Below are 13,224 nucleotides of genomic sequence, written 5' to 3'. Positions count from 1 at the left end.
GAGATATCCTTATGGACCTTTCAAGTAGACCTTAACCGAGTATAAGGGTAGTGAGAGAATCAGTGGTTTAGATTGGAAATCCATTGATATTAGTATCCCATCCCACATTATTACATTATTTTTCAAGTTAACAAGTATTTGGATTGGACTCACAACTATAAACTTGGAATGGAATTGAGGACTTGATGAGCATATTCCGATATGTTGAAGATTTCGTCTGATCGCTGGTGTATTAATTATTGTGATTGTATTGTTGTAAAATTTTAATCTGGTCCACTTTAAAAAAAATTCATTGATGTACCCAATACCAATTATCAATACCACTTATTATTATTCTATACGTATAATTTGGGGGTATTCAGATCATCCATATGACCTCACACGCATACCAATCAAACATCTAAAAGCCCCAAGGTGCTAAACTCTTTATGAGCTTTATTAAAATTCGAAGGGAAATTGTATTGAGGATTTTTTTAAATTTTTTTTATTCTTAGTACAACTTACACTCTGAATTTTCCATTTATTAAAAGTTTCATATAAGTACATGGCTAATTTTTTCACATAATAATATTTTTAATGTTGACTTGAGCCATGTCCATAAAATACATTGAAAATCATGTGATTTATTCATAAAAAAAAAACTATTGAACTCAAGGAACATTTGAAGATTCTGAGGCAGCACCTTCATTTTATCTTCGATTTCACTGAAAAAAGGGAATAAAATATACATATTAGAAAAACATTCAAAGTTGGTTGACATGTGTGTAAAAATTTAATTATTATTTTTATAAATTTAATTCCTAAAATCCACTCAATGAAACTTTTTTTAATTATTATATATATAGACACACACTTACCGAGAGGTGGGCGAGAAGGAGGATGGTGTGGATCATGTTTGGGATTTGACCCTGGTTTACCATAATCGTCTATTTCAAGCTGAATATTTTGGATATCTGCTTAAAATTAATACTAACTTTAAATATTACAATATTATGAATTACTGCTATAAATCAATATATATATATATATATATATATATATATATATATATATATATATATATATATATATATATATATATATATATATATATATATATATATATATATATATATATATATATATATATATATATATATACACACACACACACACACTTACCTAGAGGTGGACGAGAAGGAGGATGGTGTGGATCATGTTTGGGATTTGACCCTGGTTTACCATAATCGTCTATTTCAAGTTGAATATTTTGGATATCTGCTTAAAATTAATACCAACTTTAAATATTACAAGATTATGAATTACTGCTATAAATCAATATATATATATATATATATATATATATATATATATATATATATATATATATATATATATATATATATATATATATATATATATATATATATATATATATATATATATATATATATTTATACACACACTTACCTAGAGGTGGGCGAGAAGGAGGATGGTGTGGATCATGTTTGGGATTTGACCCTGGTTTACCATAATCGTCTATTTCGAGCTGAATATTTTGGATATCTGCTTAAAATTAATATCAACTTTAAATATTACAATATTATGAATTACTGCTATAAATCAATACTATATTTTTGTGTTTACTCCACTATCCGTAATCAAAATAATTGAAACTATATTATGAAGAACATACAATAGAATACAATAAAAGACAAAATGTAATGATAATGTGAGGTGTAGCATACTCTAGATTTCTGAGTTTATTTTAGAGGGATACAAAGTCATATTTTATATGGCATGGTCAATAATCATATGAGTAGTGGCTACGTGATCTTTCAAACTATTAAAAAAATTTAAGATTTGCATCTAACTTAGAATTGAGGATGTTGGACTAACTAATAAATTTAATGGACGTTGTCTTTGAATAAATATTGAATAAAAACTCAATTATTATTATATACAATATCATAGAAAAAATCAACCAAATCAAATTGGATTTTACTATAATATGCAATATCAGAGATTCTAATGCAGCTGCAAACAATATTGTAACAAATATAAATAAATAAAATAAAACTAGACAAAATGTTAATTCAAGATTAATTGACTTGAAAACACATAGAAGAATTATGAAACTAAATATTGACATATATAATATAGTCTTTCAAATAGAAATAGAGGAGATAAAATATTGTTGGGATCATGTATGAGTTTAGATTTTGGATTTCCATAAGCTTTTATTCAATCAGAGTTATTTTGATTCTTTGTTTTAAAAATGAATACATTTAACTATTTGATAGTTATTTTATCTTTTTGTATTTGACTCGACACTAAATAAAATACTTGAAGTTGTATTTTGAAGTACATACAACATAATTGAACATGATTTTAGATAAATATGTATGATCCACAATAGTTTTTATATTATTAAAACTCCTTTGCAATCGCAAATAAGACTGCATTATACAATTATAAAATTTATTCCAATTCAAATATAAGAATAATAAAATAAAATATTGATATATATTATAAATTAAATGTGGTGGATGAGAAGGAGAAAGATGATGTGGATCATGTTTGAGATTCGGCTCCGGTCTATTGTAATCATCTATTTTAAGCTGGGCATTTTGGATATATATGCTTAAAATCAATATCAACAACAAAAATTATATAATTTATTTTATATTTGTGTTTAATCCATTATCCATAAATGAAAATTTGAATGACGTATAGTAAAATAAAGTAAAATAGAAATAATATTCAAGTGAATTTATATAATTGTCTATTTTGCAAGAGCTATTTTGATTCTGTGATTTTTAAATTAATATATTTAACTAGTTAATAATTTTGTTATCTTTTTATATTTTATCTAACATTAAATAAAATATTTGAAGTTGTATATCCAGAGATAAGATAATTGAACATGGTATTAAATAAATGTGTGTTACCCATAGGCTTTATTCGAATTCAGATACATAAGTAAGTTATTGAACAAAATATTGATTTATATTATATAGTGACTTACCGAGAGGTGGATGAGAAGGAGGATGGTGTGGATCATGTTTGGGATTTGACCCTGGTTTTCCATAATCGTCTATTTCGAACTGAATATTTTGGATATCTGCTTAAAATCAATACCAACTTTAAAATTTATAATATTTTGAATTTCTGCTTAAAATCAATATAAATTTATGTGTCTACTCCATTATTTGCAATCAAAATATATGGAACTATATTTTGGAGAACATACAATAAAATACAGTAAGACAATATGTAATGATAATGTGAGCTGAAGGATACACTAGAACTTTGAGTTTATTAAAAGAGGGATATTGAGTCACATTTTGAATGGATGATCAAATAATCATGAGTAGTGGCTATATGATTTCTCAAAAAAATTGCAGCATTTTTGAAGGTTTGCATCTAGTTTAGAATTGAGGATGTTAGAATAACTAAGAAATTTTATAGATGTTGTCTTTGGACAAATACTCAACCAAAACTCAAATATTATTATATGCAATATCATGAAAAAAATCAATCAAGTTAAATTGGATTTTACTATTATATGCATGCAATATCAGATATTCTAAAGCAACTTCAAATAGTATTGTGACAGGTATCAATAAAAAATAAAGTTGGACAAAATGCAATTCAATAATGATTGACTTGAAATCACATAGAAGAATTATGAAACTATATATTGACATATATGATATAGTATATCACTTGGAAATTAAGGAGATAAAAGGTTGTTGGAATCATGTATGAGACTAAGCTTTGGATTCCCAGATCGTCTATTCAAACAGAGTTTTTTTGGTTCTCTACTTTAAAAATGAATACAACTATTTGATAATTTTTTTAATCTTTTTATCTTTGACTCAACACAAACAAAAATACTTGAAGTTGTGTTTTGAAGTACATAAAACATAATTGGACATGGTTTTAGATAAATGTATGTGATCCAGAATAGATTTTAATTTTATTGAAACTATATTGTAATCGTAAGTAAGATTACATTGTACAATCATACAATTTATTCAAATTTACCATTAGTAAATTACCGTGAGGTGGACGAGAAGGAGAAGGATGGTGTGGATCATGTCTGGGATTAGGCCCCGTTCTACCGTAATCGTCTAGTTCAAGATGAGTACTTCGGATCTCAGCTTAAAATCAATACCACCATTAAGAAATTACATACAATAGAATAAAGTAAGGTAAGATATAATATTAACGTGGACTAAAGGATAGTATATGATTCTTAAGTTTCATATAGGGTTACAAGACCATTTTTAGAGTGGGGTGGTTAAAGAATCAAATGGGTAGTGGCTATGTGATTTCTCAAAAATTTAGTAAAATTACCTTTGGGCATGTTCCTAGCATAGCACTGAGCTCCATAGACGAGTAAAAGGCCTAGCAAGCTTAGTCTAATCATGAAAATCATGTCTTTGTATAAAACGATTATTTCTTATGTTAACTTCTTATTCTTATATATATATATATATATATATATATATATATATATATATATATATATATATATATATATATATATATATATATATATATATATATATATATATATATATATATATATATATATAAAATAAATTGCTCTTTTGAATTTTATTTTAATATTAAACATAAATTTAAATTTGATATGTTCTAAGTTTCAACTAGGCATGGCAACGGGGCGAGGCGGGGACGGTTTTTACCTCCCCCAAACCCAAACCCGAATCCCCAATCAATCCCCGTTACCCGCTCCAAACCCAAACGGGGATGGGGAATTAAAACCCAAACCCGTCTTTAACGGGTTCGGGTTGGGTTCGGGTATCCCCGCTCCGCCACCATGTATTTCGTAAAATTAATTTTTTAATAAAAATATTTACTTTTTCAAAAATCAAATTACATTATAAATAATAAAATAAAGCAATCTCAAAAAATTTCATACATATATTTAAAATAATAAATACAAATCAAATTATTAAAACAAATTATTAAAACATTAGCCACATATTTAATAATATAAATTATGAAATATAAATAATAATGTACATATTGAAATAAACGGGGCGGGTTCGGGGTGGGTACTAGTGTCCCCATTACCCGACCCACCCCATGTTTTTTAATCGGGGAAAACCCAAACCCGAACCCAAACCCAGTCAAAGCGGGTTTTCCCCGTCAACTTCGGGGCGCGCTCGGATGGATACCCGTGGGTCTGGGTTTTATTGCCATGTCTAGTTCCAACCTTTCTTTGAAAAAGAAATTTTATCATCTTTTTACACTCTTAAAATATATTATTATTTTGACTAAATTTGAAAATTATCATTAAATGTTATATATTTAATTATTTTTTATTTATTGCATTAAATATTATTTATAATTTCAAAAATACTTTGAATTTAAAAAATATTAAAACTCTTTAAAAATATTCAAATTATTGAAGACTGAGCTTTATTTTAAGTTTAAATACTATGAATGTAGAATCGTCAACTTACCATTTGTAAAAAGAAAATTTTTATCTTTAAAGTGAATTGTTTTCTTTAGCTATTAAGTTACAACATTTATTAGATGAGATATTTTTTCACATTCTTCTAAAAAATTATTTTAAAACAAGTTATAACATTCTTAGTATTTCAAAAATATATATTTATTTTTCCATTTTATTTTTGGTCTATTTGTTAGGTTTATTGAATAACTAATATATTTAATTTATATAATAGTAGACTAAATATATTAATCATTCAATGAATCTTAATAATAAATTTTTTTTAATAAATAAGATCAGAGATAATATTTTTCAAAAGGGAAATGCTTAACATCACGAGGAAAAATTCGTGAAACATTAGCGAATGACGTGGCGCGGTGTCCAATTTAAAAATCTGGGTAGTGTGTGATCTTCTCTTTCCTCTTATTTTACACTGTTCAGTTCTCATTTTAAACTGAAAATTTCCATTTCAATTTCAATCATCGTCTGTATCATCCAAGTGCACTTTCATCAATCTCTGCTAGTGCTCGTCACCAATCTCCATATCACTTATAATAACATCAAATGACTCAATTTCACTGGAGAATGAGTCTATCTTGTAGTGGTATTGTAGTAGAATTTAAATCCTTCTTGCTTCAATTTCACTGGTTGCAGGATTTAAATTTAACTCAAACATACTATCATTTCTACTAAAAAAGAGAAGGTATTAAGAGTGTAGGTTTAGTGAGTACATCATTTGTGGCGGTGGCAGTCGGTTGTTTACTTATTATTCCATGTTTTTTTTAAAATAATTAAATATAATCAAATTCTTTTTAAAAATTAAATAATAATACAAAATAAATAGGATTCGCGATGTTCGGGAGCAATATGGCTCGCGATATATAGCACTACTGTTTTCAAAATACATTATGAAATTTCAAAAATACTTTGAATTTAAAAAATATCAAAACTCTTTAAAAATATTCAAATTATTGAAGACTTAGCTTTATTTTAAGTTTAAATAGTATGAATGTAGGATCGTCAACTTACCATTTGTAAAAAGAAAATTTTTATCTTTAAAGTGTATTGTTTTCTTTAGCTATTAAGTTACAACATTTATTAGATGAGATATTTTTTCACATTCTTCTAAAAAATTTATTTTAAAAAAAGTTATAACATTCTTAGTATTTCAAAAATATATATTTATTTTTCTATTTTATTTTTGGTCTACTTGTTAGGTTTATTGAATAATTAATATATTTAATTTATATAATAGTAGACTAAATATATTAATTATTCAATGAATCTTAATAATAATTTTTTTCCAATAAATAAGATCGGAGATAATATTTTTCAAAATACATTATAAAAAGTATCAAATGTCTTGTGAAGAGAAAAAAAAAGAAAAAATAGTTATTTTAGTTCCTTAAATATATTCTTAAATTCAAATTAGTTTCTTAATTTTTTTGTCACTTTAGTCCTTTAATTTTTAAATTATTTTATTTTAGTCTTTTTTTGTCTAATTAGTGACGGGAAAACTTTGAAATTTATCGCTAATTAGATAAAAAAGATTAAAATGAAATATTTTAAAATTTAAGAAACCAATGTGACAAAAAAAATTAAGGTGTCAATCTAAATCCAATAATATAATTAAGAGATCAAAATAAATATTTTACAAAAAAAAAAAGGTAACACAAGTTAAAACTCAAGATTTCACATAAAATATAATGACAATCAAACTACAAAATATAAATATCGAGAATGAAATTAGCTTATAATAACTTGACTTTATAGTCTCAAGTGATAGAGTTTAAATATTATATTACACATTTGCAAAATAATAATTATCATTGCATCATATTAATAATATTTTAAATTAATGGGATAACTCAATTGATATATGTGAGTTCAATTAAATGATGTAATTTTTTTTTTATAAAGCTCATATATTAAGAAAAGGAGAAGGAATGGGCTGGCTAAACCCACAAGGAAGCCAAAGAAGGAAACAAAACTAGTGCACAAATCTAAAATTGGGCATTCCTAATTTGTACAAAATAAGCTCTTTTCTAATAGAATTAAGGGGAGAGCTCCACCAAGAAATCGCGTCAAGAGCTAGGCCTAAACTAGCTAACGTGTCGGCACAGCGATTTCCTTCTCTATAAGTGTGGGAAATCCAGAATTGCATGGATTTAGATATGGCAATACAGTTATTCCATCTGTTGCTTAGTGCCAAGGAACAAGCGAAGGCTTGACGAAAGCCATGACCGCAGTATGGGAATCCGATTCAATCCAAATAGCATTCCAACTGTTTTATTTGGCTCTCTCAATTGCTAAGATTATTGCCATAAGTTCAGCATAAAAAGAATTCTGAATTCCAAGATTCGTGGCAAAACATCCAACAAAATTTCCTTTACTATCTCTATATACGCCGACACAAGCAGCAAGCCCCGGATATTCTAATGTTGATCCGTCAGTGTTACACTTCAGCCAATTTCCAAAAGGCGGGTTCCAAATGACTTCAATGATTTGAGGAGCTTTAGGGTGCTTCGTTTGAACATTAAAGGCCTTGAGGATTATGAAATCAGAAATGGAAGGACCAGTGGCAAGCTTTGTGGAGTTTCCTGTTAAAGCCACAGATGCAATGATGGAAGAGATAATTGTGTTATTCGAAACTTGTTTACCTTCAAATCTTACTTGATTTCTGCAGTACCAAATGGCTTTGTAGGTAGCTATCATTGCTGCAGTGACTACCACTGTACATTGAGGACTCCATCCTTTGTTACTAATATTAAGGGTTGTTATGGCAGAGGTAAAATCAATGGATTGTTTCAGAGTATCTTGCAGCCAGTTCCACAGTTTAGTTGCAAAGAGAAATTCAAAGAAAAGATGCCTAGAGGTTTCTGATTCTTTGTTACACAAGGAGCACATTGATGTAAGCTGACAGCCCCTGATCATGAGATTCTCGTCAGTTGGCATTTTCCTGTGGATAATCCTCCATATGAGAGCTGAGTTTGAATGCGGGATGGTAGGGTTCCAGATGAGTTTAGCCCATTGAAGGGGTTGATATTCTTTGTTGACAAAGTTATAAGCATCCTTGAGGGATAGGATTCCTGTCGTGGAATGATTCCAAACTAAAGTGTCTTCTTTCTGCTCAATAGGAATTACATTGCTTTTGATCATGTCATTGAGATCTAGAAACATAATAAGAAATTGTGGAGGAAAATGCCATCGATAGTTGAGGATGAAATCAGCCACCTTTGCTTGAAGATTAAGATTCAAATTTTGAGGAAGCTTAAAATAATTCATTAAGTTGCCAAACTTTGACCAATCATGAGTCCAGAAATTGATTTTATTCCCATTACCCAGGAGCCAGGATGAGTTGGACAATAAAGTATGAAAAGATGATTTAATACCTGACCAAATGGATGAATAAATGTGATATCTGATACAGGAGTTACCTCTAATGACTCTGCTTCTAAGAAATTTAGACCATTGATTTTCAGCATTGATCATTTCTTGGCAGAGTTTCAGCATAGAAGCTTCATTGATGTAATTGATTGATCCAAAGTTTAATATGTGACATCATTTTTTTTCTTTATATTTTTTCATAAGGTACATTTATCAAAATATTCATAATAATTTTCACTTTTTCAACTTTCTTATTTATTAAAATATTTTTATTTAAAAAAATCCTAATTTTACGATGAAATGTTTTATTTTATTTTTTATTTGTGTATATTTTTATATTTAAAGTTTTTTTTTTCAATTAGCTAGTATATATAAAGCTTCTAAAATATTACTTACATGATATTCAACTTTGTTTGACTTTTATCATTTTATTACTCTATTAAAATATTTTTTATTATTATTTTGACTAAATTTGACATATTAATATAATATAATTAATAATTTTTTATTCATTTTTTAAATTATAAAAAATTGAAAATAGAGAGAGAAACGTGTTACTTAAAATGATACTAATAGTCATTTTATAACTATTTCTTATGAGATTTGTACTCAATACCTTGAAGTTACAATTATTTATTATCATATATAAAATTATTTAAATACTATTATATTTTTTTATAATATTAAAAAAATTAAGGATTAATTTTAGTTTTGGTTCCCATATTTTATCTTATATATGAAATTAATCATTTTATTATAAATTCAAATTTTTTTGGTCTCTCTATCATTTTTGCATTTAAGATTGAAAAAAATATTCATTTTTAAAGGATATTTTCACTTGTAAAACGTGAAAAATTATCTTATAAAAATAATTATAGAATTTTAAAAATAAAAAATAAAAAATTGCATGTCATTAAAAAAAATGGACATGTCATCTATTTTTAGTGCAAAATGGTGGGAGTTGTGGAAAAAAAACATTTGAAATGAGGTCAAGATAAAAAAAAAAAAAGTATAAGATGTATGTCATTAAAAATGGATAGACCATCAATTTTGATTGCAAAAAATGTGATGAGAAGATTTAAAACTGTTTGAATTTAGTTTTGTCAAGTCCGAGCGAATAATTTTGTGGTGTATTGTGATGCATATAAGTTGGATTTAGGTGGTGTGCTTCTGCAGAAAGGTTAAGTTGTAGCTTATGCTTCTAGACAACTTAAGACTCATGAAAGAAATTATCCTACCCATGATATAAAATTAGTGGCAATATATGGTTTTTGTATTTAAGATTTGGAAGCACGGTCATTATGGATCAATATTCGAAGTTTTTAGTGATCATAAGAGTTTAAAGTATTTGTTCAATCAGAAGTAAGTGAACATGAGGTAGAGAAGATTGTTGGAATTTTTAAAGGATTGTGATTTTAAATTGAGTTATCATCCAAGTAAAGCTAATGTAGTCGCAGACAGAGGTGGATCTAAACTTTACATATTGGTGTGGCTAAACATGAAAGAAAGTATGAATTAAATTATATTTAAAATAATAAATAATATTGTTTAACGCAATACATTTACAATAAAAATAGTCTACCGTCCATTTCTTTAAAATGAGATAAAATAACATCATTGTTAATTGCTCGAAGAACATCTTTTTCTATAAAAGTTACAAGGCAATCAGAGAAGTAATCAGACAAGTTTAAAATAAAAAGGAAAAGGACTCGACTTAATCGGTCAATGCGGGGAAGGTAAGCCTTGATCTTTCTTTTTGAATCACATGTACATCTCCATTGTGTTATTTTGTTCTGATTGTATGGTTAGTGTGCTCAATTAGGGTTAATGTTTGAATTAGGCTTCAGTTGGGTCTAGGGAATCTAGGGATTTGAGGTTGAGATTTAGGGTTGGAAGAGGTTCATCTTTGGATTGGCCAAGGTTCGGACTAAATATGGGTAAGTTTGGGGCAAATTTGGGTTTGGTTTATGGTTAGCCAAAGGTTGAAGTTGAAGATTCATCTTCACCTGGGTTGAACTTTGAAGGTCTACGGGTGTTATAGGTTTGGGTATGAAGATCATTTGGGTTGAGGGTTGACGTTCATTTGGGTTGGGATGAACACATGATAAACATTCATCTGGATTGATGAAGGTTTGAAGGTTTTTGTTGAAGTTCAACTTGTAACACCCTTCTAAACCCCCGCAGAATATACTTTTAAGTTCAGAGTAAACATGTATAAGGATGTCACAATTTCAAAAGAAATAAAATATTAAATCATTTGTCATGCCTTTCCAAGGAACAAAATCACATTATTCATTAAACCATGTTCAACACAGCGGAAAAGAAATTTTAAACTGAATAACATAAACCACCAGTTCACCAATCAATTGAACATAATCCAAAACCAATTAAAATAAGAGTTTAATCAATAACTCTAAAACAAGCGTTCCCCAATGTTACAAGACTAGAGCATGACACCGACGCGAAAACTAAACGGACTAACCTACAAGCTATCTTCACCAATCACAAATGCTACTACTCCTCAATCTGAAAATAATCAACAGTAAGGGTGAGACATATCACAATTAAACTATATTATAAGTTCATAATGACAAAACATCTTAAGCATATTATTCACGCAACTGCAACATGTATACATTTTCATAATCGTTCACCAACAGTTTTAAAAATGCAATCAAACTCATCACTACGAAATAATACTGGAAATCTTCCAATCTTGTTATAACAATACAGCCAAACATATCACCACAAAATAACACTGGAAATCTTCCAATCATGTTATAACAACGCATATACTATGCAACGACTATATGCATGTGGTACCAATCACCATGGGATTAACCCATTTAACTGATCCAACCAACAATGGGATACGACCCTGCCGAGCACTAATTTCACACAATGGGAATTATCCTCCACTTATCCAAACAACATCGGGTTTCAGTCACCAAAAATGATTATGAATGCATGCAAAATATATAACATACTCACCATCGCACCGATTACGATGAACAGAATCATCTCAATATAACTCACCGATATCAACACCGAACTCAGTATGTCCATGTTTCAGCATCATTCAATAATCAAGTCATACATAATCACAACAATCACAACATCAATATCACAGCCATGTTCTCACAACATCGCCACATCTATTACATTTATCAAAACACACACCCGATATAAAAATGCACCATAACGAATTAAAAATCGGGATTTCAAAATAAAACCGAGCAGCTACTGTCTAATCATTTTATCATATAAAAAATTTAATTACCTTTACGACACTCAAAACGACACTTAAAACGGATACACAGTTTGAAAGATATGAATTTTAGAAAATATAGTATTTTTCAAAAATCTTCAGTGGTAACCGGTAACCTAAATGATGTAACTGGTTACATCGATGGCAGAAACTATACTTTTTGAAATTCTGGTATGACAGATTCAGAATGTCATTCACGATGTCAAGACATCTGTTATTAACTTAGCAGAGGCAGAACAAAAAGATCCCCCAATTTTTAATTACCCCTAAGAAGGAGTCAATGAGAACTGGGATCATATATGTGCAGTCAACATAACCAGATTATAATCTTTATTGGTTATGTAAAAGGAACAGCTATCAAACCTGAACCTGATGTTATACACAATGTTATAACATTCTGAGACTGAACAAACAATACAATGTAGAAGATAAATAACACAGTTAATTGTTAATCCATTTCGGTTTAACTACCTACTTTGGGGGCTACCAAGCCAGGAAGAAGATTTCACTATCAGTAGTACTATTTTATGTAAACAACCTCTGGTTTACAGATAAACAACCTCTAGTTTACCCAGTCACTACCCAATGCAACTTTTATCTCAGATATCCATCCAAGACAAGAGAGCCTCTGCTCACTCCCTAGTGATACCTAACTGTTACAACCCTGCAACAACTATTTACACAATTAACAATAAACAATAGCTTGATCTTGCTTCATAGCTTCAATCAAGAACATAATACTCAACTCTTACCAATAGGTTTCGAGTGAGAACAATAACTTCTCTTACCTATAGGTTTCGAGAAAGACAAGGCAGCCATCCCATAACCTGGGTGGTCTACCTATAGAAACCCTTAAGACTACATCTTTTTTAAACAAGGTTTGAAGGATAGAAAAACACTTAGAAAGGGGGGGTTGAATAAGTGTAACTTCAAAAACTTAGAAGATAAAAACAATGAACACAATTATTTTTATCCTAGTTCGTTGTTAACCAAACTACTCCAGTCCACCCCCTTAGAGTGATTTACCTCAATTGAGGATTTAATCCACTAATCCAACTGATTACAATGGTTTTCCACTTAGATAACCTCTAAGTCTTCTAGA

The 13,224-nt window shown here is 28.7% G+C and overlaps 1 protein-coding gene across 1 annotated transcript; it reads right to left on the bottom strand.

The window, feature by feature from the left end:
• Positions 1-434: 434 nt before the first annotated feature.
• Positions 435-4,440, bottom strand: LOC131656377 (uncharacterized). The gene is made up of 7 exons (XM_058926110.1): positions 4,342-4,440; positions 4,044-4,145; positions 3,008-3,103; positions 1,450-1,545; positions 1,162-1,257; positions 858-953; positions 435-704 (listed from the first exon to the last, which is right to left on the bottom strand). The coding sequence occupies exons 1-7, from the start codon at positions 4,421-4,423 to the stop codon at positions 685-687; spliced, it is 588 nt and encodes a 195-aa protein (XP_058782093.1). The 5' UTR covers positions 4,424-4,440; the 3' UTR covers positions 435-684.
• Positions 4,441-13,224: the final 8,784 nt, after the last annotated feature.

Source organism: Vicia villosa, linkage group LG3, assembly GCF_029867415.1.
Source record: "Vicia villosa cultivar HV-30 ecotype Madison, WI linkage group LG3, Vvil1.0, whole genome shotgun sequence".
NCBI lineage: Eukaryota > Viridiplantae > Streptophyta > Magnoliopsida > Fabales > Fabaceae > Vicia > Vicia villosa.
Note: the sequence above shows the minus strand (reverse complement) of the source record. Positions and strands in the feature narration are given on the sequence as shown.

Excerpts from the sequence above, each read along its gene's own strand:
- LOC131656377 (XM_058926110.1), bottom strand. The coding sequence starts at position 4,423 with ATGATTTTCATGATTAGACTAAGCTTGCTAGGCCTTTTACTCGTCTAT. Across the intron at positions 4,146-4,341 it reads TGCTAGGAACATGCCCAAAG|CTGAGATCCGAAGTACTCAT; the intron begins GTAATTTTACTA and ends ATTGATTTTAAG. Across the intron at positions 705-857 it reads TCCTTCTCGCCCACCTCTCG|TGAAATCGAAGATAAAATGA; the intron begins GTAAGTGTGTGT and ends CCCTTTTTTCAG.